The sequence below is a fragment of the Coregonus lavaretus genome (genome assembly GCF_964263955.1).
Source record: "Coregonus lavaretus genome assembly, chromosome: 1".
Classification (NCBI taxonomy): Eukaryota; Metazoa; Chordata; class Actinopteri; order Salmoniformes; family Salmonidae; genus Coregonus; species Coregonus lavaretus.
The window spans coordinates 25,820,577-25,848,038 of NC_139988.1; the positions used below are offsets into that span (position 1 = coordinate 25,820,577).

A 27,462-nucleotide genomic window follows, 5' to 3' on the forward strand; every position below is an offset into this window, starting at 1 on the left:
GATTGAATAATGAGTAAGTCATATTGCCATTTAGATTGACCTACATTGCTGGACGTTATTGCATCACATATACCCACTGTTAACCTTAGATCTGTATTAAATTATTGATACCTCACTGATGTTGTAAAAATAGGTTTTGAGATTATCTGTATTATGTATGCTGCAAGATACAGGGCTAGAATGGTGTTTGCACACTACGGCACTGTGAAGTGGACTGAAAATGTCGCCCTCTGTAGTCTACTACCTGTACTTCTTCTCTGCATGAGGTTTGAACCTGATAGTCACAACGATTCAACAACGGGTAGAGTTAGACCATGAAATAGGGTGGCTCATGTATGATTATTCAAGTTCATAGGCAAGTATGTCTCATAGCCATTGGATTTACTGCAAATAAGCCAAGTAAGCTCAGACCTGTGCTATAGACCTGGGTCAAATACATGTAATATACTTTCAAATATAGAAAGTATTTGAGGTGTGCTTGATTTAGCTCACTCATTCAATTAGACTATTCAGTTGGTTCCATTGTACAGGTCAAACTAAATCAACTACTCAAGTACAGTTGTTATACTGATTGATTGATGATGAATAACTTTTTTGTAGATGTATGCCTGCAAATGAAATGACTTGGCAAAATGCTTCTGTGGCCTCATGAAAGTATGCAAACTCATACCAAAGATAAAGTGAAAAATATGTTTGCATATATGACAGTAAAATGTAGCTTTGCATAAATAACATAGAAACAGTCAAATTCAGACAATATTTATGTAGTTTTTTTATAGTGGTGTATAGCCTTGAAGAAAAAGGCTATAGGTGCAGTGAAATGTGTTGTTTTACAGAGACAGCCATAATAATAATAATATGCCATTTAGCAGACGCTTTTATCCAAAGCAACTTACAGTCATGCGTGCATACATTCATGATCTTTCAGGGAAATTTAGAGGCACTGTTGCAGAGTGCCCACACCCTTAATGGCTCAGGCTAATAGCTTAATGTTCCAATATTCAAACATTTTTACAAAACAAATATGACCACTGGCAAATTCATTTTTTTTACCCCATTCAACCTTCATCATAACAACATTCTCCCAGCTTCTTCTGAGTCAGGACAGTACATAGGATCTTAATTTGACCTATATTGTCACAGCAAAATAATCCTGCAGCAACAGGATTTGAATGTTTAGTCCACAACGTTGCTTGAACAGTGGTTAGGCTATTAGCTGGCCAAAAGTAGGCTACATGAAAAGTGCTGTTAATATAACCGCGTTAGTATGGGTTTTCAGTGAATTTATGGGTTTTTACAAAGCTCATCTGCATTTCCTGCAGTGCAGGAAAATGTTCAGCAACAAAAGAGTGATCGAATTAATCCCAATTCACATAACTGTACTGTGTAGTGTGTTAAATGCTCAAGTAAAAGAAGCAACAAGTACTAACCAACAGCACCTACTCCTGGTAGGTACAATATAGCATTTCTTCATTATTTATTATTCCAGCAACAGAGTAATTCCTTTATCTTCTGCATTGACATCTGATTTCAGAGATTTTTCTTTTCAAGTTTTTCAGTGTTAATCACAGTTGTATACATGTATATGATGTTTTAAGTATACGGTCTTCCATCATCATATGTCCAGTCTTTGTTTATTCTATATACAGTGTATTTAGCTTTATGTCACTGGAAATGATAATAATAGTGACATTATAATAAGGGTTCAATATATGGGCATGTTTATGTGTATTGTACAAATAATGCAGTTACTATTAGCACATATACCATCAAATAAGTATTATATTGGGAATAACAGCTATGGTCTGAGGAGTATAGGCTGATTCAACTATTATGGCTGAATAGGCCCCAAAATAAAATAAATGTTCCCATCATAATAGAAGATTTTAATTTGTCTCACAACACAAAACAACTTCCTGAATTGTCACACATTCAGGCCTTAATAAGACTCAAGAAAACAATTTGAATATATCTTATTAAATTCCAAATTAGATGTATGTGTGACATTTGTATGTTATCACTTTTTCTCTGACCTCAAAAAGGGTGATCACTTTCTGCATTGAAAGCCATAAAGGATTTTCTGAAATGGACTGGCTAGAGGATTTTTGGTCTTGCTTTAATTAGCAAGCAAACTACTTTTCGAACGACCTGCCAGATTCTATATGCTGACTGGCGCAGATAAAACTGAGCTGGCCCTGGACTCTCGTGTTTTGCGTGTGGGTATGGTAACGACACAGCATGAGATGCCAACTGTAGCCTCTGGCAACTCATCGTCCTCAGTCCATTCATTGAGGTCAGGATTATACACCTGGATGCATTTCTTGTATTTCTTCTCAATCTCATTCCAGCCTCCAAGGAGATAGATCTTATTATTCATGCTGACGATACCAGCAGTGCTCACTCCTGTGTTTAGGGGGGCAGAGTAGCTCCATTGCCCATTGTGAGGGTTGAAACACTCAACAGCTAAGACATCCACCCTCTCTCCACGGCCACCCAGCTGGCTGCCACCAATCACGTAAGCCCGGTCTCCGACTGTAGCAGCGGAATGCCAGCCTCTAGGGGAGTTTAAACTGTTCAAATCTTGCCACACATCAGTGGAAGGGTCATAGCTGCACACAGCCCTGGAGTACGCATTGTTGATGTATCCACCGCTAACAAGGATCTTGCCATCAATGATGGAGCTGGCATGGCAGCACCGGGGGATTTCCATGGGGGCTTTCATCTGCCATTGGTTGGAGGAGGGCACGTAGCACTCCATTGAAGCCTGGCATCCATCAGAGTTACGACCTCCAATAGCAAACAAGAGGCCATTGAAGGTGTTGAGACTGAAGTGGGTGCGCTTCTGGATCATGTTGGTCAAATGAATCCAGGTGTTGAATCGAGGATCATACCTAATTGCCAAAAACATGTTATTAGATACATATTATTATTCAATACACAATTGAATGTAAAGTACAATAGCTTGTCATGGTCTGTGTAATATCGGCCATACTTTAAGAGCAGAGCAAATACATTTACAATAGAATAAGCTTATATAGAATCAAATCCTCACCTGCAGAAGTTGCTGACAGCATGTTTAGCCTGGTTCCTAGCATCATTCTGGTCTTCACCACCAGCAACATAAAGGAAGCCATCCAGGACTGCCACACACTGATTGAAGCTCTTGGCTGGCATCTCTGTCAGCCTATTCCATACACTGTCATCATCCCTGTAGAGAACCTCTTTGCTGAGAGACTTCTCTGTCAAGGCCGGTCGTCCACCCACTGTCAGCATGACCCGGAGGCCGCCACGCACCTTTGTTCTGCGGGACTGCAGAATGTTCTGCTGGTAGGGCAACAGGTGGTAATTCATGGCGTCCACTAGGAGACGATGGCACTCGGGGTCCTGCATCATTCTGGGCACACTCTGGACATGGTTGACCAGGTCCATGGCTGAGATGGTGCCGAAGCGGATGTTGGTCAGAAGATCTGGGGCGTATTTCAGCCTCTTCTCGTTAAAGTCCAACCACTTCATGGCCATCTGGAAGGCTGTAATCTCAGAGGGCAACTGCAGGGAATCATCACTGAGGAAGTCGTTGATCTGCTCGTAGGTGAGCTTCAGGAACTGCTCCATCTCAGAGAACTCGATAAAGTTCTCCCTCATGAACTTCTGGGCGGCCTGCTTGGTTTCTTTGAGGTTGTAGGTGTCGGCGATGTTGGCCACATACATGCAGTTCTCTGCGCTGAGCTCCTGCGTGAGGAAATCGCTGCACATTTTCACCAGGGTGTTGATCTGCAACAACATGGCTGCTGCGATGGTGCTGCTAGTGCTGTACAACGACAGGCTTAGTTTCCCTGAGTAGGCGTATGTGATGGCTGTGGCCAAGCCTGTGGGTGAAAGGTCGTTCAGGTCAATCTTCGTGAGGGCGGAATCCTTCTTTAGGATATTCTGAATGTACTCACTGCAGGACGCCATGACAACTTTGTGGACATCGAAGGACGTTGACTTGGTGGAGACTGTCAGGTCACAGAGGAAACTATCCTGCCTCATGGTGCTAAGATCCTCCAAGAGATTAGGACCATAGACAGGGTCAGTGACTTCACTTGAGATGCAGCTGAAGCCGTTTCCTCCCTCCAACAAGGTATTCAGCCCATTGATATTATTGATTGGGCTATCCTCGACCATTATGGTTATTTCATTGATATCCCCTTTGTTCTTTTTGGCAGTCTTGTTCTTTTTGGGTGACATGTCTGCAGCAGAGGGGCACAGCCCAGACCTACTGGAAAGAAAATAAGAATATGTCAGAGAGAGAGAGCAACCTTTTGATATTAACAATCACAATCACAATACCATATGGTAAATAATACATTTAAGATGAATCTGACTGACTGTACAGTTTACTAAATATTGTCACACAAAATATTGTCAAAATCAAATGTGTAATATAGTAGGTTATAATCATGACCTGTAAATATCAGTAATGCATTTAGGCATGTTATATATGTTTCTGATATGTTGCTGCTGCCATTTGACAATGTATGTCGTCGAATAATTGACAAAGGGGCTGAATAAAGTGTGAATAAGGGAATAAAGTGTCTGTAAAAGGCTGTCTGAATAAAACATAATCATTTGTGTGCATTTATACTGCAATTTTTATATTTTAACAGTTGCAACCAAAGTTCAACATGTTAATGAAAATATAAACAGTTTTGTTTCTGACATTTGGAGAGGATTGTGACAAGGGCATTACATTCCCAAACCACATGAAGGCCTATTCTATCTTGTGGTCTTCTGTAGCTCAACTGGTAGAGCATGGCGCTTGAAACGCCAGGGTAGTGGGTTCGATCCCCGGGACCACCCATACGTAAAAATGTATGCACACATGACTGTAAGTCGCTTTGGATAAAAGCGTCTGCTAAATGGCATATTATTATTATCTTACTTGCATTTTTGGCATTTATATTTGGTAACAATTTAAAGCAATTTTGTTAGACATAATCAACGTCAACATGATTACTATAAACTGCCAACTCCCCAGTAGGTATAGTTGGACTATACCAGAATTATGCTATAGCCCTAGTCAGCAAGTCAACATTCCTCTCTCTGCATCTGTCATGATTTATCAGTACCATTTCCAGGAATAGCAACGCTTGATAGTTCACCCATGACGTTCCAATTATAGACTTTGTGGCATGAGGACCTGGCCTAATATCCTTCTAAAAAGTTCAGTTAATTATTAAGATTTTTTACAAGGAGTCCCAATGATCAACTAATCAATGTAATAATCCACGTGTCCAGAAATGATACATGTAAAATAAACTGAAAATCGAACGAAAAATCCCAAACATTATCGAAAAGGTCAGCAGATCTACAGCCTATAATAATACCAGCCTACAATTAAATAATGAGCCTATAGTAAAAACTTGCCTAGTTATTTGGAAATCTGATGGAAATACACTGACAATGCAACTATGGTTTCAAATTTACACATTAGGCTACTGTATTGTGTCACTGTGCCAAAATCAAACAAAACCTGTTAACACACATATAGGCAAGTTTTTTCATTGACAGACACACAGAAAGACTTTACAAACATAGGAATAATATGGCCTAAACGGGGACTTACTTACCAAAGAGATGAGAAGCCGGTGAAGAAAAGACGTGCACCTCCAGATAGTGTGCAGGAGAGAGAGACTCGCTATACGCAATGGTGCCAGAAGAGCTGGGCAAACTCCTCCTCTGAGCATATGCGAATAGAAGTATTACGGAAGACTCATGAGTTCGGAGACCCTGAAGGCTGAAGCCAAACCCCTAATTAGGCAATCAGACACCGTAACAATAGTGTATTGACTTGTAATATGATAGCTGGGATCACCCTGAATAAGTTTTCATATAGTATAGCCTACATTAAAATCCATCTTTCTGGCTTGATTTCACAGATAAGGCCTAATTGTCAACCTAATTTAATACAGAAATGTAATACCTCAAATAGATATCATGGTTATCTGGTGATTAATTAGACTGGTGTGTCACGACTTCCGCCAAAGTTGGTGCCTACCCTTGTGCGGGCGGCTATCGGCGGTCGTCGTCACCGGCTTTCTAGCTGCCACCAATCTACGTTTCTGTTTTCCATTTGTTTTGTCTGTATTGTACACACCTGGTTCCATCACGTTAATTTGTTTCCCTATTTAACCCTCTGGTTCCCTCATGGTGTTGTGCGCGATTGTTCTTTGTTTGGTGTTGTATTCTGCTGTGAGCTGTTGTATTTCACTGCGTGGAAATTAGATTTGTTGTTTTCCGAGTAAAGTTCGTTATTTACTCAGTTCTGTGTCCTGCGCCTGACTCCGTCCTACCGCTGCACACTGACCCCTGACAGAATCACGCACCACCTATGGAGTCAGCAGGTGCACCCAGTCCTCCGTTACCGGTGGAGGAGCGCATCCAGCAGCACGCAACGATGCTCCACAATCTGGGCACAGCCATGGATTGCGTGCTGCACACCATGGAGCGATGGGAGAGAGAGGGTTTTCCCACAACCCCATCAACTTCAGGTCAACCCACACCACTGTCCACCCCTCCGTCACCTGGACCCAGTGGGATTCGGCTCTTGCTCCCGAAGGCCTATGATGGGACGGCTGCTGGGTGCCAGGGGTTCCTGCTCCAGGTGGAGCTCTACCTGGCAACCGTCCACCCGGCTCCCTCGGGTTACGAGAGAGTGTCCGCCCTCATCTCCTGTTTGTCGGGGAAAGCGCTGGAGTGGGCCGACGCCGAATGGGGAGGGATAGACGCTACGTTGGTTCGCTACGAGGATTTCACCCGCCATTACCAGGCGGTCTTTGATCATCCGCCTGAGGGGAGAGCGGCAGGGGAACACTTGTTCCATCTCAGACAGGGGAAGAGGAGCGCACAGGACTTCACTCTGGACTTCAGGACCCTGGCTGCCAGCGCGGGATGGAATGAGAGGGCCCTGATCGACCATTACCGGTGTAGTCTACGGGAGGACGTTCGTCGGGAGCTGGCCTGCAGGGACACCACCCTTACACTCGACCAACTGGTGGATTTATCCATCCGGCTGGATAACCTGTTGGCCACCTGCAGACGTCCGGATCAGGGTCCGTCCATTCCATCCCCCAGCACCTCCGACCCTACCCCTATGGAGCTTGGAGGTGCTGCTCTAAGGGTGACCGGAGGGGGGGCCGTTTCCTGCACCAAGTGTGGCCGCAGAGGGCACACTGCTGGTCGGTGCTGGGGAGGTTCCCCAGGGAGTCGAGGCAGCAGGCAGGGCACTGGTGGATCATCCCAGGTGAGTAGGCACCCGACTCACCCAGAGCTGCCTGTTGCGCACATGTATGTCTGTATAAAGTTTCCTGAGTTTTCCCCGCATTCCCAGCATTAGGCGCTAGTAGATTCAGGCGCAGCTAGGAACTTTATTGACCGTGCATTTGCACTTAGATTAGGGATCCCTATTGTTCCTGTTGATGTGCCCTTTCCTGTACATGCCTTAGATAGTCGTCCTTTAGGATCGGGCCTGATTAGGGAGGTCACAGCTCCACTATGTATGATAACGCAGGAGGGTCATGAGGAGAGTATTAGCCTCTTCCTGATTGATTCTCCTGCGTTTCCTGTGGTGTTGGGGCTTCCCTGGTTGGCCCATCATGACCCCACTATTTCGTGGCAACAGAGGGCTCTGAAGGGATGGTCACGTCAGTGCTCAGGGAGGTGTGTAGGTGTAACTTCGATGGAAAGTCCAAACCAGGTCTCCCACATGCACATTCCCCCCGAATATGCCGATTTGGCTCTCGCCTTCTGTAAAAAGAAGGCGACTCAATAACCACCCCATCGACGGGGGGATTGTGCGATAAATCTACAGGTAGACGCAGCACTTCCCAGGAGTCACGTGTATCCTCTGTCACAGGAGGAGACGGCGGCTATGGAAACATATGTCTCCGAATCTCTGGGACAGAGATACATTCGGCCTTCCACTTCACCTGCCTCCTCAAGTTTCTTTTTTGTGAAGAAGAAGGATGGAGGTTTACGCCCGTGCATTGACTATCGGGGTATAAATCAGATCACGGTGAAGTACAGTTACCCGTTGCCTAAATTGATTTGCATTTTAATGAGGGAAATAAGTATTTGACCCCCTCTCAATCAGAAAGATTTCTGGCTCCCAGGTGTCTTTTATACAGGTAACGAGCTGAGATTAGGTGCACACTCTTAAAGGGAGTGCTCCTAATCTCAGTTTGTTACCTGTATAAAAGACATCTGTCCACAGAAGCAATCAATCGATCAGATTCCAAATTCTCCACCATGGCCAAGACCAAAGAGCTCTCCAAGGATGTCAGGGACAAGATTGTAGACCTACACAAGGCTGGAATGGGCTACAAGACCATCGCCAAGCAGCTTGGGGAGAAGGTGACAACAGTTGGTGCAATTATTCGCAAATGGAAGAAACACAAAATAACTGTCAATCTCCCTCGGCCTGGGGCTCCATGCAAGATCTCACCTTGTGGAGTTGCAATGATCATGAGAACAGTAAGGAATCAGCCCAGAACTACACGGGAGGATCTTGTCAATGATCTCAAGGCAGCTGGGACCATAGTCACCAAGAAAACAATTGGTAACACACTACGCCGTAAAGGACTGAAATCATGCAGCGCCCGCAAGGTCCCCCTGCTCAAGAAAGCACATATACAGGCCCGTCTGAAGTTTGCCAATGAACATCTGAATGATTCAGAGGAGAACTGGGTGAAAGTGTTGTGGTCAGATGAGACCAAAATTGAGCTCTTTGGCATCAACTCAACTCGCTGTGTTTGGAGGAGGAGGAATGCTGCCTATGACCCCAAGAACACCATCCCCACCGTCAAACATGGAGGTAGAAATATTATGCTTTGGGGGTGTTTTTCTGCTAAGGGGACAGGACAACTTCATCGCATCAAAGTGACGATGGACGGGGCCATGTACCGTCAAATCTTGGGTGAGAACCTCCTTCCCTCAGCCAGGGCATTGAAAATGGGTCGTGGATGGGTATTCCAGCATGACAATGACCCAAAAAACACGGCCAAGGCAACAAAGGAGTGGCTCAAGAAGAAGCACATTAAGGTCCTGGAGTGGCTTAGCCAGTCTCCAGACCTTAATCCCATAGAAAATCTGTGGAGGGAGCTGAAGGTTCGAGTTGCCAAACGTCAGCCTCGAAACCTTAATGACTTGGAGAAGATCTGCAAAGAGGAGTGGGACAAAATCCCTCCTGAGATGTGTGGAAACCTGGTGGCTAACTACAAGAAACGTCTGACCTCTGTGATTGCCAACAAGGGTTTTGCCACCAAGTACTAAGTCATGTTTTGCAGAGGGGTCAAATACTTATTTCCCTCATTAAAATGCAAATCAATTTATAACATTTTTGACATGTGTTTTTATGGATGTTTTTGTTGTTATTCTGTCTCTCACTGTTCAAATAAACCTACCATTAAAATTATAGACTGATCATGTCTTTGTCAGTGAGCAAACAGACAAAATCAGCAGGGGATCAAATACTTTTTTCCTTCACTGTAGATGACATTCTCATATACTCCGCTACACGCACCAAGCATGTGTCTCTGGTGTGCAAGGTGCTTGAGCATGACCTGTACGTCAAGGCTGAGAAATGTCTGTTCTTCCAACAGTCCGTCTCCTTCCTAGGGTACCGCCTGTCCGCGTCAGGGGTGGAGATAGAGAATGACCGCATTTCAGCCGTGCGTAATTGGCCGACTCCAACCAATGTAAAGGAAGTGCAGCGGTTCTTAGGGTTTGCCAACTACTACCGGAGGTTTATCCGGGGCTTTGGTCAGGTAGCGGCTCCCATTACCATTTCACTGCAATCGTCAGCTGGGGCGGACAGGCTTTTGGTCACCTGAAGGCTCTGTTTACCTCGGCTCCCGTGCTGGCTCATCCGGATCCCTCTTTAGCATTCATAGTAGAGGTGGACGTGTCCGAGGCTGGGATAGGAGCTGTGCTGTCTCAGCGCTCGGGTAAATCAAATCAAATCAAATTTTATTGGCCACATGCGCCGAATACAACAGGTGCAGACATTACAGTGAAATGTTACTTACAGCCCTTAACCAACAGTGCATTTATTTTTAAATAAAAAAGTAAAATAAAACAACAACAAAAGTGTTGAGAAAAAAAGAGCAGAAGTAAAATAAAATAACAGTAGGGAGGCTATATATACAGGGGGGTACCGGTGCAGAGTCAATGTGCGGGGGCACTGGATAGTTGAGGTAGTTGAAGTAATATGTACATGTGGGTAGAGTTAAAGTGACTATGCATAAATAATTAACAGAGTAGCAGCAGTGTAAAAAGATGGGGTGGAGGTGGGGGGGCAGTGCAAATAGTCCGGTTAGCCATGATTAGCTGTTCTGGAGTCTTATGGCTTGGGGGTAGAAGTTGTTGAGAATCAATCAATCAATCAATTTTATTTTATATAGCCCTTCGTACATCAGCTAATATCTCGAAGTGCTGTACAGAAACCCAGCCTAAAACCCCAAACAGCTAGTAATGCAGGTGTAGAAGCACGGTGGCTAGGAAAAACTCCCTAGAAAGGCCAAAACCTAGGAAGAAACCTAGAGAGGAACCAGGCTATGAGGGGTGGCCAGTCCTCTTCTGGCTGTGCCGGGTGGAGATTATAACAGAACCATGCTAAGATGTTCAAAAATGTTCATAAGTGACAAGCATGGTCAAATAATAATCAGGAATAAATCTCAGTTGGCTTTTCATAGCCGATCATTAAGAGTTGAAAACAGCAGGTCTGGGACAGGTAGGGGTTCCATAACCGCAGGCAGAACAGTTGAAACTGGAATAGCAGCAAGGCCAGGCGGACTGGGGACAGCAAGGACCTACCCTTACCACCTGGGGGCGGCCCGTCAGGAAGTCCAGGATCCAGTTGCAGAGGGAGGTGTTTAGTCCCATGATCCTTAGCTTAGTGATGAGCTTTGAGGGCACTATGGTGTTGAATGCTGAGCTGTAGTCAATGAATAGCATTCTCACGTAGGTATTCCTATTGTCCAGGTGGGAAAGGGCAGTGTGGAGTGCAATAGAGATTGCATCATCTGTGGATCTGTTGGGGCGGTATGCAAATTGGAGTGGGTCTAGGGTTTCTGGGATAATGGTGTTGATGTGAGCCATGACCAGCCTTTCAAAGCACTTCATGGCTACAGATGTCAGTGCTACGGGTCGGTAGTCATTTAGGCAGGTTATCTTAGTGTCCTTGGGCACGGGGACTATGGTGGTCTGCTTGAAACATGTTGGTATTACAGACTCAGTCAGGGACATGTTGAAAATGTCAGTGAAGACACTTGCCAGTTGGTCAGCACATGCTCGGAGTACACGTCCTGGTAATCCGTCTGGCACTGCAGCCATGTGAATGTTGACCTGCTTAAAAGTCTTACTCACATTGGCTACGGAGAGCGTGATCACATAGTCATCCGGAACAGCTGGTGCTCTCATGCATGCTTCAGTGTTGCTTGCCTCGAAGCGAGCATAGAAGTGGTTTATCTGTACTGGACATCGAGGGGGCCCCGGCGTATACTGTGCGGGCCATCATGGACTCAAGGCGTCGGGCGAGGGGCCTTCAGTACCTCGTGGAGTGGGAGGGGTACGGTCCGGAGGAGAGGTGCCGGTGGAGGACATCCTGGACCCTTCCTTACTACAGGAATTTCACCGTCTCCACCCGGATCGTCCTGCGCCTCATTCTCTGGGTCGTCCCCGAGGTCGGTGTCTGCGCGCTGCTGGAGCCGCGCGTCAAGGGGGGGGGGGGGGGGGGGGGTACTGTCATGACTTCCGCCGAAGTTGGTGCCTCTCCTTGTGCGGGCGGCTATCGGTGGTCGTCGTCACTGGCTTTCTAGCTGCCACCGATCTACGTTTCTGTTTTCCATTTGTTTTGTCTGTACTGTACACACCTGGTTCCCATCACCTTAATTTGTTTCCCTATTTAACCCTCTGGTTCCCTCATGGTGTTGTGCGTGATTGTTCTTTGTTTGGTGTTGTATTCTGCTGTGAGCTGTTGTATTTCACTGCGTGGAAATTAGATTTGTTGTTTTCTGAGTAAAGTTCGTTATTTACTCAGTTCTGTGTCCTGCGCCTGACTCCGTCCTACCGCTGCACACTGACACCTGACATGGTGATAAAGTTCAGATTGCATATGGAAAAAAAAATATCACAAGGATGAACATTTACAGGCAACCATGATGTCTAATGTATCTAATTTATTTTTTATTTGTCACCGTCTTAGGCCCATATTTAGAGTTGCCTAATTTAATTGTCTCAGCAGTATAGGAAAGGCTTTTTGAGATGCAGAATTGCTCTTAGGGGTGTATTTTACAGTGACATTGACAACCGCTCACGTTCACAAATTGATATTTGTATAATTGGACATACCTCTTTAAAAACATTTTGACACTGCCCCTTATAAAATGTGACAATGGTGTGATAAAGCTTTCGGGTCTGCAGGTGAATGCACGTGAGCCACCGTGATGTGTTGAAGAAAGTGTTGCAGTTAACTTAAGCTCAAAGAATCAAAAGAATCAAGGAAGGTATTTTAGATGCACTAACAACAAGTGTAATTGCCTGTTTTAATCTTATTCTTTATTGTACAATTACTCAAATCCTGGACAGTAATAGATTGACACCAATGATTCAAATTTGATAGCCCTCCCTCGCCTTGTCGACTGAATCACAAATCAATTCATGAAATGCTTGTTTTGTTTGATACTCTTTCAGGAATGTTTGAAAGAGTTTATAAACAACTATAGTTAAAGTTGACATGGGAGTCTCTTGTGACTGATTGCATGCTGCTGTGTCTGAGAAGGCATGTGTGCACCACTTCAGATTGGGTTGGGAGTGTGGAGAAGCAGGGGTAGACATAACATAGTAAATGGAAATCCGGGACACTCCAATTAGTATGATATGTTACGTTTCATATGGTATGCATTAGTTTGTGGATGTCCATCATCCATTTGATATGATATGTTCTGAATTACAATTCGTATGATATGTTACGAATTGCAATTTGTACGATATGTTACGAATTGCAATTTGTACAATATTTTATGAATTTGCAAAACGTATGATATAATACGAATTCCAATTTGTTGTGGCTAACAGTGGCTAGGTGGCTAACATTAGCTAGGCTAGTGGTTAGGGTTACGGTTAAGGTTAGGGTTAGGTTAAAGAGTTAAGGTTAGGTTAAAGGGTTAAGGTTATGGTTATGGGAAGGGTTAGCTAACATGCAAAGTAGCTAAAAAGTAGTAAATAGTTGCAAAGTTGCTAAAATGCAAAAGTTGTCTGTGATGAGATTCGAACACGCAACCTTTGGATTGCTAGATGGTCGCTTTATACGCCCACACCAACCAACCAACCACCCTACTTTCATTTTTGCCATAAGTAACCTTTGGTCTTATATAACCATACCAAACGTAACATACGGGGCTGTAGTGGAACAGGTTGAGAGCTTCAAGTTCCTTGGTGTCCACATCACCAACAAACTATCATGGTCCAAACACACCAAGACAGTCGTGAAGAGGGCACGACAAAGCCTATTCCCCCTCAGGAGACTGAAAAGATTTGGCATGGGTCCTCAGATCCTCAAAAAGTTATACAGCTGCACCATCGACAGCATCCTGACTGGTTGCATCACCGCCTGGTATGGCAACTGCTCGGCCTCCGACCGCAAGGCACTACAGAGGGTAGTGCGTACGGCCCAGTACATCACAGGGGCCAAGCTTCCTGCCATCCAGGACCTCTATACCAGGCGGTGTCAGAGGAAGGCCCTCAAAATTGTCAAAGACTCCAGCCACCCTAGTCATAGACTGTTCTCTCTGCTACCGCACGGCAAGCGGTACCGGAGCGCCAAGTCTAGGTCCAAAAGGCTTCTCAACAGCTTCTACCCCCAAGCCATAAGACTCCAGAACAGCTAATCATGGCTACCTGGACTATTTGCACTGCCCCCCCCACCCCCACCCCCACCCCCACCCCCACCCCCACCCCATATTTTTACGCTGCTGCTACTCTGTTAATTATTTATGCATAGTCACTTTAACTCTACCCACATGTACATATTACCTCAACTACCTCTGTAGCTCAATTGGTAGAGCATGGCGCTTGTAACGCCAGGGTAGTGGGTTCGATCCCCGGGACCACCCATACCTAAAAATGTATGCACACATGACGGTAAGTCGCTTTGGATAAAAGCGTCTGCTAAAATGGCATATTATTTATTATATTATTAACTAGCCGGTGCCCCCGCACATTGACTCTGCACCGGTACCCCCCTGTATATAGCCTCCCTACTGTTATTTTATTTTACTTCTGCTCTTTTTTCTCAACACTTTTTTGTTGTTGTTTTTTATTTAAAAAAAATATGCATTGTTGGTTAAGGGCTGTAAGTAAGCATTTCACGGTAATGTATACACCTGTTGTATTCAGCGCAGGTGGCAAATACATTTTTATTTAATTTTATTTGATATCATACTAATTTGAGTGCCCCAGATTTAAGTTTACTATGTTACGGCTAGTCTATGAGACCAGGTTGGGTTGGAGGAGAGTGTTGGAGGGAATGGGAGATGCTCTGGTGCTATAATTAAAAACCCAGCCAGTTGCCAAACTTGTTGCTGCTGTCTGTCAATTCAGCACTGAGTTGCAGAAACACTTACTGGAATGGTTTTGTTTGAGATAATTATGAATACAGATGTAGTGCTCGCCATCTGTCATGAGTGAAGACTTTGTTTTAGGTGTGTGTCTTGTGTTTCTGAGCTGCATATGGGGCCTCTGCTACATACATGCATGCAGTAGGCTACGTAGGCAGTCACATTTTACAACCGAGGTGGATGCAGGCATTGCCCATTTATAGTTCATAGTAAAAGGAGTAGCCTGGCTGGGTGGGGGTGTTCCCATACATAGCTCCTTTTCGAAATGCACCTTCAGCAATTCTGACTTTCTAGTGAACCGAAACAAGGATTACCATTTTGGGATGTATGTCAATTTGTTTAAGCTTTAAAATAAATTTTCTTTTGTACTTTTTTCATACAAATTATGCATGATCTCCATGATAGTTCATGATAAACAATAATGTTGGCCATTATAATCGTGCAAGGACAGTATTATAATGTATCCTCCTAATCACAGGGGGTTGGTGGCACCTTAATTGGGGAGGATGGGCTCGTGGTAATGGCTGGAGCGGAATTGGTGGAATGGTATCAAATACATCAAACACATGGTTTTCATGTGTTTGATGCCATTCCATTTGCTCCTTTCCAGCCATTATTATGAGCCATCCTCCCGTCAGCAGCCTCCACTGATCCTAATTTAAACTGAAGGTTTATGCGAAACATTATGGTTTATGCATAGACATCTGTTTATTTTACAGGTCCTGAAAATCATAAAGAAATTACAGGAGTTGGCTATAACCCTAGACATTCTTGCAGTAAGACACTCCTTATTTTTGGTATTAATACATTATATATAATTTAGCATGAAGAGTTGTGGCTTGCATGCACTGATTTTTATTCAATTGAATGTATGTTTGTCTGATTCTGATTAGGAGACCAGAATCGGTAAAGCTGGAAACTCTTTGCAGGAGATGCAGCCAGGCTATTAGTCAGTCACTGGAAGAAATTGGTTCCAAAAGAGACATTACATTTACATTTTAGTCATTTAGCAGACACTCTTATCCAGAGCGACTTACAGTCGGGAATCGAACCCACAACCCTGGCGTTGCAAACGCCATGCTCTATCAACTCAGTTGCTCTACCAACTGAGCTACATCCCTGCCGGCCATTCCCTCCCCTACCCTGGACCAATTGTGCGCCGCCCCATGGGCCTCCCGGTCGCGGCCGGCTGCGACAGAGCCTGGATTCGAACCAGGATCTCTAGTGGCACAGTTTGCACTGCGATGCAGTGCCTTAGACCACTGCGCCACTCAGGAGAGACCTCAAGGTACAGTGTACTTAACATACTTGCTTTGACTCATTTTGAATAATTTGTATGATGATTGTGTCCACTGTCCATTATCAGCATGTTTGAATTTCTCCCTAATACAGCCGTACAGAGAAGGATGATGCTTCACAGAACAAGCTTTTGAAAACTGAAGTGGAGGTTCAGAACAACTCAAAGGAGGAGTGCTCAAAAAACAGAGGACCAATGTAAAAATGCTTCAAAAGATGAATGTTTAAAAACTGAGGAGGAAAACCAATTAATGCCTACTTCAAGAGAGGAGCATTTGAAAACTGATGAGGAAAACCAAGGAACTTCAAAAGAAGAGCATTTGAAAACCGATGACAAGAACAAAGAACATTTAAAAGATGAGCATTTGAAAACTCAAAGAAAAAACCAAGGTACTTTAAAAGAGAAACATTTGAAAGACTGTAGACAAAACCGAAGGTACTTCAGAGAAGAAACATTTACAGGAATTAGATAAAGACTCAAGTCAATTGAAAAATTATCATTTTAAAAGTGAGAAGGAAAACAAGAATACTTTGAAGAAAGAAAATTTGACAGACTAGTTGAAAAACACAAGGAGAAAAATTGTAGTACACATTCTGAAAATGAAAGTTTTGAGCTTGGTAGCAAGAAAGCCAAGTCGATTTCCAGGGAAGAATCTAAAGACAATTCAGATAATGGAGGGAAATGTGGGACGAAGAATGACTCTAATAGAAAAACACTGCCATGTCCAAAATCATCAAAACCATGCAGTGAAGAGTCTTTGAAATCTAAACCTGATAGAAAAAGGACAGTAATTGACAATTCTAATGACCAAGACAACAAAAAAGCACAAAATAAAGCGAGTGACTCCTTGGGTTGTAATGGAGAGAGGAGGAAACCAAGTGAAAGAACGCAAGTCTGCCTTAAAGACAAAGAAAAGACTGTACATAAGGGGAAATCAAATAGCAAAGAGAAAATAGCGAAGATTATTGATGAAGACAAGCCAAAAGAAAATGACGGTGAGGTGCCCTCCATGTCTTTTGAGTCTTTCTTGAGCTATGATATCAGTGCACCTAAGAGGAAGAACAAATTTGTTGACAGTAAAAGACTGTTGAAAAAGAAATAAAGGGCGTGAAGGTTGTGAAGGCACCCAGCACCAAATCTAATAAGCAGTTACTGTATCTGAGGTGACTGCAGACTTTTCACCTCCTAAAAAAGTAAATTTGGCATGGAGCTTTAATGTATTACAAATGTTTCATAAAAATGTTTTGTGCTGACATTCTGAATCAACAATGTCACATTTATCAATTACATCATTTTTAAGGCTATGAAGGGGCAACTGCTTGGCCTCTGACCGCAAGGCACTACAGAGGGTAGTGCGTACGGCCCAGTACATCACTGGGGCAAAGCTCCCTGCCATCCAGGACCTCTATACCAGGCGGTGTCAGAGGAAGGCCCTCAAAATTGTCAAAGACTCCAGCCAGCCTAGTCATAGACTGTTCTCTCTGCTACCGCACGGCAAGCGGTACCGGAGTGCCAAGTCTAGGTCCAAAAGACTTCTCAACAGCTTCTACCCCCAAGCCATAAGACTCCTGAACAGCTAATCATGGCTACCCGGACTATTTGCACTGCCCCCCCACCCCATCCTTTTTACGCTGCTGCTACTCTGTTAAGTATTTATGCATAGTCACTTTAACTCTACCCACATGTACATATTACCTCAACTACCTCAACTAGCCGGTGCCCCCGCACATTGACTATGCAACGGTACCCCCCTGTATATATAGCCTCCCTACTGTCACTTTATTTTACTTCTGCTCTTTTTTTTCTCAACACTTTTTTGTTGTTTTATTCTTACTTTTTTGTTTAAAATAAATGCACTGTTGGTTAAGGGCTGTAAGTAAGCATTTCACTGTAATGTCTGCACCTGTTGTATTCGGCGCATGTGACCAATAAAATTTGATTTGATTTGATTTGATTTGTGATGGACTTGCTCAACATTCCATTGCCCACATTTCTACCTGAATATGATGAGCTCTCCAACTTCAACTACTACGACTGGAAAAATTAGTGTTTAAAATGTGGTGTGTTTTCCAAGGGTTTGTTGTGAATTGTAAGATTGCATTGACATTTCAGTCATTTAGCAGATGCTCTTATCCAGCGCATTTGGTATTTTATTAGGATCCCCATTAGCTGTTGCAAAAGCAGTAGCTACTCTTCCTGGGGTCCAAACAAAACATTAAATATGACATAATACAGAACATGAATAGACAAGAACAGCTCAAGGACAGAACTACATCAATAAAAAAAAGGCACACGTAGCCTACAGATCAATACATACACACAAACTATCTAGGTCAATTAGGGGCGAGGCGTTGTGCCGTGAGGTGTTGCTTTATCTGTTTTTTGAAACCAGGTTTGCTGTTTATTTGAGTAATATGATATGGAACGGAGTTCCATACAATAATGGCTCTATATAATACTGTACACTTTCTTGAATTTTCTCTGGATTTGGGGACTGTGAAAAGAGCCCTGGTGGCATGTCTGGTGGGGTAAGTGTGTGTGTGTCAGAGCTGTGTGTAAGTTGACTATGCAAACAATTTGGGATATTCAACACAATAATGTTTCTTATAAAAAGAAGTGATGCAGTCAGTCTCTCCTCAACTCTTTGCCAAGAGAGACTGGCATGCATAGTATTTATATCAGCCCTCTGATTACAATGAAGAGCAAGACGTGCCGCTCTGTTCTGGGCCAGCTGCAGCTAACTACTGTAGATTTTTCCTTGCAGCACTCGACCACACGACTGGACAATAATCAAGAAAAGACAAAACTAGAGCCTGCAGGACTTGCTTTTTGGAGTGTGGTGTCAAAAAAGCAGAGCATCTCTTTATTAAGGACAGACCTCTCCCCAGCTTTACAACCATTGAATATATATGTTTTGACTATGACAGTTTACAATCTAAGGTAACACCAAGTAATTTAGTCTCCTCAACTTGTTCAACAGTCACACCATTAATTACCAGATTCAGCTGAGGTCTAGAATTTAGGGAATGATTTGTACCAAATACAATGCTCTTAGTTTTAGAGATGTTCAGGACCAGTTTATTCCTGGACACCCATTCCAAAACAGACTGCGACTCTTTGTTAAGGGTTTCAGTGACTTCATTAGCTGTGGTTGCTGATGCGTATATGGTTGAATCATCAGCATACATGGACACACATGCTTTGTTTAATGCCAGTGGCAGGTCATTGGTAAAAATAGAAAAGAGTTGAGAGAGCCAAGAGAGCTGCCCTGCAGTACACCACACTTTAAATGTTTGACATTAGAGGAGCTTCCATTGAACAAAACCCTTTGAGTTCTATTAGATAGATAACTCTGAATCTACACTATGGCAGAGGTTGAAAAGCCATACAGGTTATGGTCAATAATATCAAAGGCTGCACTGAAATCTAACAGTACAGCTCCCAGAATCGTCTTATTATCAATTTCTTTCAACCACTCATCAGTCATTTGTGTCAGTGCAGTATATGTTGAGTGCCCTTCTCTATAAGCATGCTGAAAGTCTGTTGTTAATTGGTTTACAGAGAAATAGCATTGTATTTGGTCAAACACAAGTTTTTCCAACAGTTTGCTAAGAGCTGGCAGCAAGCTGATAGGTCTGCTGTTAGAAGCAGTAAAGGCTGCTTTACCATTCTTCGGTAGCGGAATTACTTCGGCTTCCCTCCAGGCCTGAGGACAAAGACTTTTCTCTAGGCTATGATTAAAGATATGACAGATAGGAGTGGCTATAGAGTCGGCTACCATCCTCAGTAACTTTCCATCTAAGTTGTCAATACCAGGAGGTTTGTCATTATTGATCGATAACAATACTTTTTCCACCTCTCCCACACTAACTTTACAAAATTCAAACTTGCAATGCTTTTCTTTCATTATTAGTTTTTTATGCATGAGTAGGATGGCTCACTGTTCGTTTTTGGCATTTCCTTCCTAAGTTTGCCCACTTTGCCAATTAAGTAATCATTAAAATACTTGGCAACATCAAATGGTTTTGCGATGAATAAGCTGATTCGATGAAAGATGGAGTTGAATTTGTCTTTCTGCCCATAATTTCATTTAAAGTACTCCAAAGTGTGGTCCTCTGTAGCTCAGCTGGTAGAGCACGGCGCTTGTAACGCCAAGGTAGTGGGTTCGATCCCCGGGACCACCCATACACAAAAAAATTATAAAAAAATGTATGCACGCATGACTGTAAGTCGCTTTGGATAAAAGCGTCTGCTAAATGGCATATTATTAAAGTTTTTTTTTCCATCATTCTTTATATAATTGATCTTACATTTTACATTTAAGTCATTTAGCAGACGCTCTTATCCAGAGCGACTTACAAATTGGTGCATTCAACTTAGGATAGCCAGTGGGACAACCACCCTTTTTTTATATGTGGGGTGGGGTAGAAGGATTACTGTTATATCTAGCCACTTGGCTTCATAATACCGTTTCTTCTTCTTTTTGTTGAGTTTCGTCACATAATTTCTCAATTTGCAGTAAGTCAGCCAGTCAGATGTGCAGCCAGACTTATTAACCACTCCTTTTGCCCCATCTCTTTCAACCATACAGTTTTTCAATTCCTCATCGATCCATGGAACCTTAACAGTTCTAATAGTCAGTTTCTAAACATTTACGTAATTTAGCAGACGCTCTTATCCAGAGCGACTAACAGTTAGTGAGTGCATACATTTTTTTTCTTCCATACTGGCCCCCCGTGGGAATCGAACCCACAACCCTGGCGTTGCAAGCGCCATGCTCTACCAACTGAGCTACACGGGGTGCATGTTCATCAATAATTGTAAGAAGCAATTTCATAAATTAATCAAGTGCAGCGTCTGGATGCTCCTTATTAATCACATCAGACCAAAAAATATTTTTAACAACATCCACATAAGAGTCACAGCAAAGTTTTTTGTATGATCTCTTAAACACTATTTTATGCGCAGCTTTGGGAAGTTTGGCTTTCCTGGATATAGCCAAAATATTGTGATCACTGCATCCAATGGGTACGGATACAGCTTTAGAACAAAGTTCTACAGTATTAGTAAAAATGTGATCGAAAGTGGCTTGCAAAAGTATTCAACCCCCTTGGCATTTTTCCTATTTTGTTTCCTTACAACCTGGAATTAAAATGGATTTTTGGGGGGTTTGTATCATTTGATTTACACAACATGCCTACCACTTTGAAGATGCAAAATATATATGACAAAAAAACAGAAAACTTGAGCGTGCATAACTATTCACCCCCCAAAGTCAATACTTTGTAGAGCCACCTTTTGCAGCAATTACAGCTGCAAGTCTCTTGGGGTATGTCTCGATAAGCTAGCCACTGGGATTTTTGTCCATTCTTCAAGGCAAAACTGCTCCAGCTCCTTCAAGTTCGATGGGTTCCGCTGGTGTACAGCAATCTTTAAGTCATACCACAGATTCTCAATTGGATTGAGGTCTGGGCTTTGACTAGGCCATTCCAAGACATTTAAATGTTTCCCCTTAAACCACTCAAGTGTTGCTTTAGCAGTATGCTTAGGGTCATTGTCCTGCTGGAAGGTGAACCTCCGTCCCAGTCTCAAATCTCTGGAAGTCTGAAACAGGTTTCCCTCAAGAATTTCCCTGGATTCAGCACCATCCATCATTCCTTCAATTCTGACCTGTTTCCCAGTCCCTGCCAATGAAAAACATCCCCACAGCATGATGCTGCCACCACCATGCTTCACTGTGGGGATGGTGATCTCTGGGTGATGAGAGGTGTTGGGTTTGCGCCAGACATAGCGTTTTCCTTGATGGCCAAAAAGCTCAATTTTAGTCTCATCTGACCAGAGTACCTTCTTCCATATGTTTGGGGAGTCTCCCACATGGCTTTTGGCGAACTCCTTCAGGGTTATCTTTGGTTTCTTTGTTGCCTCTCTGATTAATGCCCTCCTTGCCTGGTCCGTGAGTTTTGGTGTGTGTCCCTCTCTTGGCAGGTTTGTTGTGGTGCCATATTCTTTTAAAAAATTTATAATGGATTTAATGGTGCTCCTGATCACTTATGGGAAAATTACTGTCAGCGAGACTTTAGGAATGGCCAGCTGGAGGAGTACAAGTCCTGGAGAAAGATGCACAGAGGCTATCTGAGGAAAGAGAGTGGAATCTCCAAAGACTGACAAAAACCATAGTCTGCCAATTCAGGAAAACACAAAGGTGTATGTCAAGTTTCTGTTTTTGTAAATATTTATAGTTTTTTTTATTGGAAGAACCATGGAAGAACTGCTACAAGCTTGGCACACCTGTATTTGGGGAGTTTCCCCCATTCTTCTCTGCAGATCCTCTCAAGCTCTGTCAGGTTGGATGGGGAGCGTCGCTGCACAGCTATTTCAGGTCTCTCCAGAGATGTTTGATCGGGTTCAAGTCCGGGCTCTGGCTGGACCACTCAAGGACATTCAGAGACTTGTCTCGAAGCCACGCCTGCGTTGTCTTGGCTGTGTGCTTAGGGTCGTTGTCCTGTTGGAAGGTGAACCTTTGCCGCAGTCTGAGGTCCTGAGCGCTCTGGAGCAGGTTTTCATCAATAATCTCTCTGTACTTTGCTCCGTTCATCTTTCCCTCGATCCTACCTAGTCTCCCAGTCCCTGCCACTGAAAAACATCCCCACAGCATGATGAACAGATGTTACAGGTCTGTGAGAGCCAGAAATCTTGCATGTTTGTAGGTGACCAAATACTTATTTTCCACCATAATTTGCAAATAAATTCATTAAAAATCCTACAATGTGATTTTCTGGATTTTTTTCTCTCAATTTGTCTGTCATAGTTGACGTGTACCTATGATGAAAATTACAGGCCTCTCTCATCTTTTTAAGTGGGAGAATTTGCACAATTGGTGGCTGACTAAATACTTTTTCCCCCCACTGTATATATATATATATATATATATATATATATATATATATATATATATATATATATATTCCTCTTTATTACTTTCCAACCCCGCCACCCTTTCCCCACTTGGAGTAAACTAGTGAGCAACAACGCCTAGGCCTCTACTTCCAGCCCATACCCACTATCTACATTTTATGGACACAGTCAATTTGACAATAATTACATTTTGTTTGTTCTTTCTCCTGAACTTTTTCTACTCTCAACCTCTCCGATCATTTTCATGATGTCCATCCGGTTTGCTTCTATATGCCATATCTTTCTAACTGTGCTCCTTCACAAAAGCTCCCAACCTACAACCCATACACTAGTTATCTTGTTATTGTTTGTTGTTAGTTGTTATTAGTCCCATCCTTCAATTCCATTCAACACCTCCCATCTATCTTTTAACACCATCCATATAGGATTTCTATTTGCCATATATATTTCAACTGTACTGTGATGTCTTACAAAAGTTCTGAACCTTTCTATTCTCATTGTTTCTACAGATTGTGAATTGAAAATATATTTTTTTTGCTAATAGTATTATTATGTTATTGATCGATTGACTATGACTTTTCAGATCACCCAGTAGTGCTATCTGCAGGGTTAGCTCCAGGTAAATATTGCAATCCTTTAGCCATTCCTGGACCTGCGTCCAAAAACAAGCTACAAATGGACAGTACCAAAACAAATTATCTAATGATTCTGTCTCTTCGCAGCAAAATCTGCAGAGCTGGGAAGATTGTATCCCCCATATAAATAACATTATATTGGTAGCAAGAATTTTATATAATAATTTAAATTGAAAGATACTAAGTTTTGAATCCAGTGTCGTTTTGCGTATCAGTTCATAAACACTATGCCATGGGATCGGTACGTCAAAAATCTCTTCCCAACTATTTTGCAATCTATATGGGATGGCCGTCAATCCTTTGGTCCTTAAATGAAACTGATATACTTTTTTATTTATCACAGTTTTCCTTAACCAATGATGTTCTTTAATACAAGGCCGACAGACAAGTTCCTTACTTTCTCCTCCTTCCACTTTCCTCTTCTATTTTTGCGGTAAGGCTCCAATTATTTGGTTGTAATTTTGGGTAGAGCATGTTTTTGTTAGCTGCATGTGTGACATAACTCCACCAGTCCTACCGATGATATCATTTACAAAGATTATACCTTTTTTAAACATTTTGTCTTTTTTGTCAATTAGTATATTTGAGTTTAACCACAATATTTGTTGCATTATTTGTTCTGTCGTTTCTGGAGGATTAAATTGAAATTGCAACCAACTTTCTATGGCTTGTTTTAGAAATAGTGATATCTGGGAGATGATTTCCTTTTCAAATAACTGAAAGTGACTGGTTGTAATCTGAATAAAGGGAAAAAGGCCATTCTTGAACATTGGGTGAGACAATCTTACTAATTTGCTAGAGAACCAGTTCGGATTAAAGAATAACTTTTGTATGACTGAAGCTTTTAGTGATAGGTCTAATGCTTTAATATTTAACTATTTCTGTCCTCCGAATTCATATTCATTATATAAATAGGCCCGTTTAATTTTGTCTGGCTTGCCGTTCCAAATAAAATGGAATATTTTTTTCTCATATAATTAAAAAAACTGTTAGCTAGGAGTAGGCAAGACCATAAGCAAATAGGTAAACTGGGATAATACTAAAGCGTTAATCAGGGTGATTTTTCCACAAATTGACAGGCACCCACCTTTCCATGGTAGCAAGATCTTATCTATTTTTGCTAACTTTCTATTATAATTTATTGAAGTGAGATCATTTATTTCCTTTGGGATATGTATTCCGAGTATATCCACTACACCATCAGACCATTTTATTGATTCTAGTTGTGGATTTAAAATAAAAACATTAATCATCAGCGTACAATGACACCTTTGTTTTTAAGCCCTGGATTTCGAATCCCCTGATATTATTGTTGGATCTGATTTTAATAGCTAACATCTCGATGGCCACAATAAATAGATATGCCGATAGTGGACAACCTTGTTCTATCTTGGTTTCATCAGAGCAGAGAATCTTGTTTCTCATGGTCTGAGAGTCTTTAGGTGCCTTTTGGCAAACTCCAAGCGGGCTGTCATGTGCCTTTTACTGAGGAGTTGCTTCCGTCTGGCCACTCTACCATAAAGGCCTGATTGGTGGAGTGCTGCAGAGATGGTTGTCCTTCTGGAAGTTTCTCCCATCGCCACAGAGGAACTCTAGAGCTCTGTCAGAGTGACCATTGGGTTCTTGATCAACTCCCTGAACAAGGCCCTTCTCCCCCGATTGCTCAGTTTGGCCGGGTGGCCAGCTCTAGGAAGTCTTGGTGGTTCCAAACTTCTTCCATTTAAGAATGATGGAGGCCACTGTGTTCTTGGGGACCTTCAATGCTGCAGAATTTTTTTGGTACCCTTCCCCAGATCTGCGCCTCGACACAATCCTGTCTCGGAGCTCTACGGACAATTCCTTCGACCTCATGGCTTGGTATTTGCTCTGACATGCACAGTCAACTGCGGGACCTCATATAGACAGGTGTGTGCCTTTCCAAATCATGTCCAATCAATGTAATTTGCCACAGGTGGACTCCAATCAAGTTGTAGAAACATATCAAGGATGATCAATGGAAACAGGATGCACCTGAGCTAAATTTCGAGTCTCATAGCAAAGGGTCTGAATACATATGTAAATAAGGTATATCTGTTCTTTATTTTTAATACATTTGCAAAGATTTCTAAAAACCTGTTTTCACTTTGTTATTATGGGGTATTGTGTGTAGATTGATGAGGATATATATTTTTTAATTCCATTTTAGAATAAGGCTGTAACGTAACAAAATGTGGAAAAAGTGAAGAGGTCTGAATACTTTCCGAATGCACTGTATATACACTGAGTGTACAAAACATCAGGAACACCTTCCTAATATTGAGTTGGACCCCCTTTTGCCCTAAGAAAAGCCTCAATTCGTCGGAGCATGGACTCTACAAGGTGTTGAAAGCAGGGACTACTCATATGAGCAAGACTACTCATATATACTGGCCAGGCACTGGGTTAACAAAGACCTGGCCATCTGTCCCCCGACCATCTGAGGCTATGAATAGATCTGGAGTGAAACTGGCTACAGGGTTAAATGAGAACCTGTAAATTTGTCAGAGCCCCCGCTGGCCATGTAAGGCTAGAGATTGTTTATTAGAATATGAGAGGATCCTAACAGGGTTGGGGTCAATTCTGAATTCAAATCAAATCAAATTGTATTTGTTACATGCGCTGAATATAACAGGAATGCTTACTTACAAGCCCTTAACCAACAATGCAGTTTTAAGAAAAAGAAGAGTTAAGTCAAAAATACATAAGTAAATTTAAAAAATAAAAATAAAAAAATAAAACAGCAGCAGTAAAATAACAGTAGCGAGGCTATATACAGGGGTTACCGGTACAGAGTCAATGTGCGGGGGCACAGGTTAGTCGAGGTAATTGAGGTAATATGTACAGTGGGGAAAAAAAGTATTTAGTCAGCCACCAATTGTACATGTTCTCCCACTTAAAAAGAAGAGAGAGGCCTGTAATTTTCATCAATGGTACACGTCAACTATGACAGACAAAATGAGAAAAAAAAATCCAGAAAATCACATTGTAGGATTTTTAATGAATGTATTTGCAAATTATGGTGGAAAATAAGTATTTGGTCAATAACAAAAGTTTCTCAATACTTTGTTATATACCCTTTGTTGGCAATGACACAGGTCAAACGTTTTCTGTAATTCTTCACAAGGTTTTCACACACTGTTGCTGGTATTTTGGCCCATTCCTCCATGCAGATCTCCTCTAGAGCAGTGATGTTTTGGGGCTGTCGCTGGGCAACACGGACTTTCAACTCCCTCCAAAGATTTTCTATGGGGTTGAGATCTGGAGACTGGCTAGGCCACTCCAGGACCTTGAAATGCTTCTTACGAAGCCACTCCTTCGTTGCCCGGGCGGTGTGTTTGGGATCATTGTCATGCTGAAAGACCCAGCCACGCTTCATCTTCAATGCCCTTGCTGATGGAAGGAGGTTTTCACTCAAAATCTCACGATACATGGCCCCATTCATTCTTTCCTTTACACGGATCAGTCGTCCTGGTCCCTTTGCAGAAAAACAGCCCCAAAGCATGATGTTTCCACCCACATGCTTCACAGTAGGTATGGTGTTCTTTGGATGCAACTCAGCATTCTTTGTCCTCCAAACACGACGAGTTGAGTTTTTACCAAAATGTTCTATTTTGGTTTCATCTGACCATATGACATTCTCCCAATCCTCTTCTGGATCATCCAAATGCACTCTAGCAAACTTCAGACGGGCCTGGACATGTACTGGCTTAAGCAGGGGGACACGTCTTTCACTGCAGGATTTGAGTCCCTGGCGGCGTAGTGTGTTACTGATGGTAGGCTTTGTTACTTTGGTCCCAGCTCTCTGCAGGTCATTCACTAGGTCCTGGTTCTGGGATTTTTGCTCACCGTTCTTGTGATCATTTTGACCCCACGGGGTGAGATCTTGCGTGGAGCCCCAGATCGAGGGAGATTATCAGTGGTCTTGTATGTCTTCCATTTCCTA

The 27,462-nt window shown here is 42.7% G+C and overlaps 1 protein-coding gene across 1 annotated transcript; it reads right to left on the reverse strand.

The window, feature by feature from the left end:
• Nucleotides 1–2,158: 2,158 nt before the first annotated feature.
• Nucleotides 2,159–4,227, reverse strand: LOC311128450 (kelch-like protein 31; the record flags this gene model as incomplete). The annotated part of the gene is made up of 2 exons (XM_084160601.1): nucleotides 2,159–2,891; nucleotides 3,053–4,227. 2 exons carry the CDS (start codon nucleotides 4,225–4,227, stop codon nucleotides 2,159–2,161), a joined length of 1,908 nt encoding a protein of 635 aa, XP_084016727.1.
• Between the last annotated feature and the right edge of the window lie 23,235 nt (nucleotides 4,228–27,462).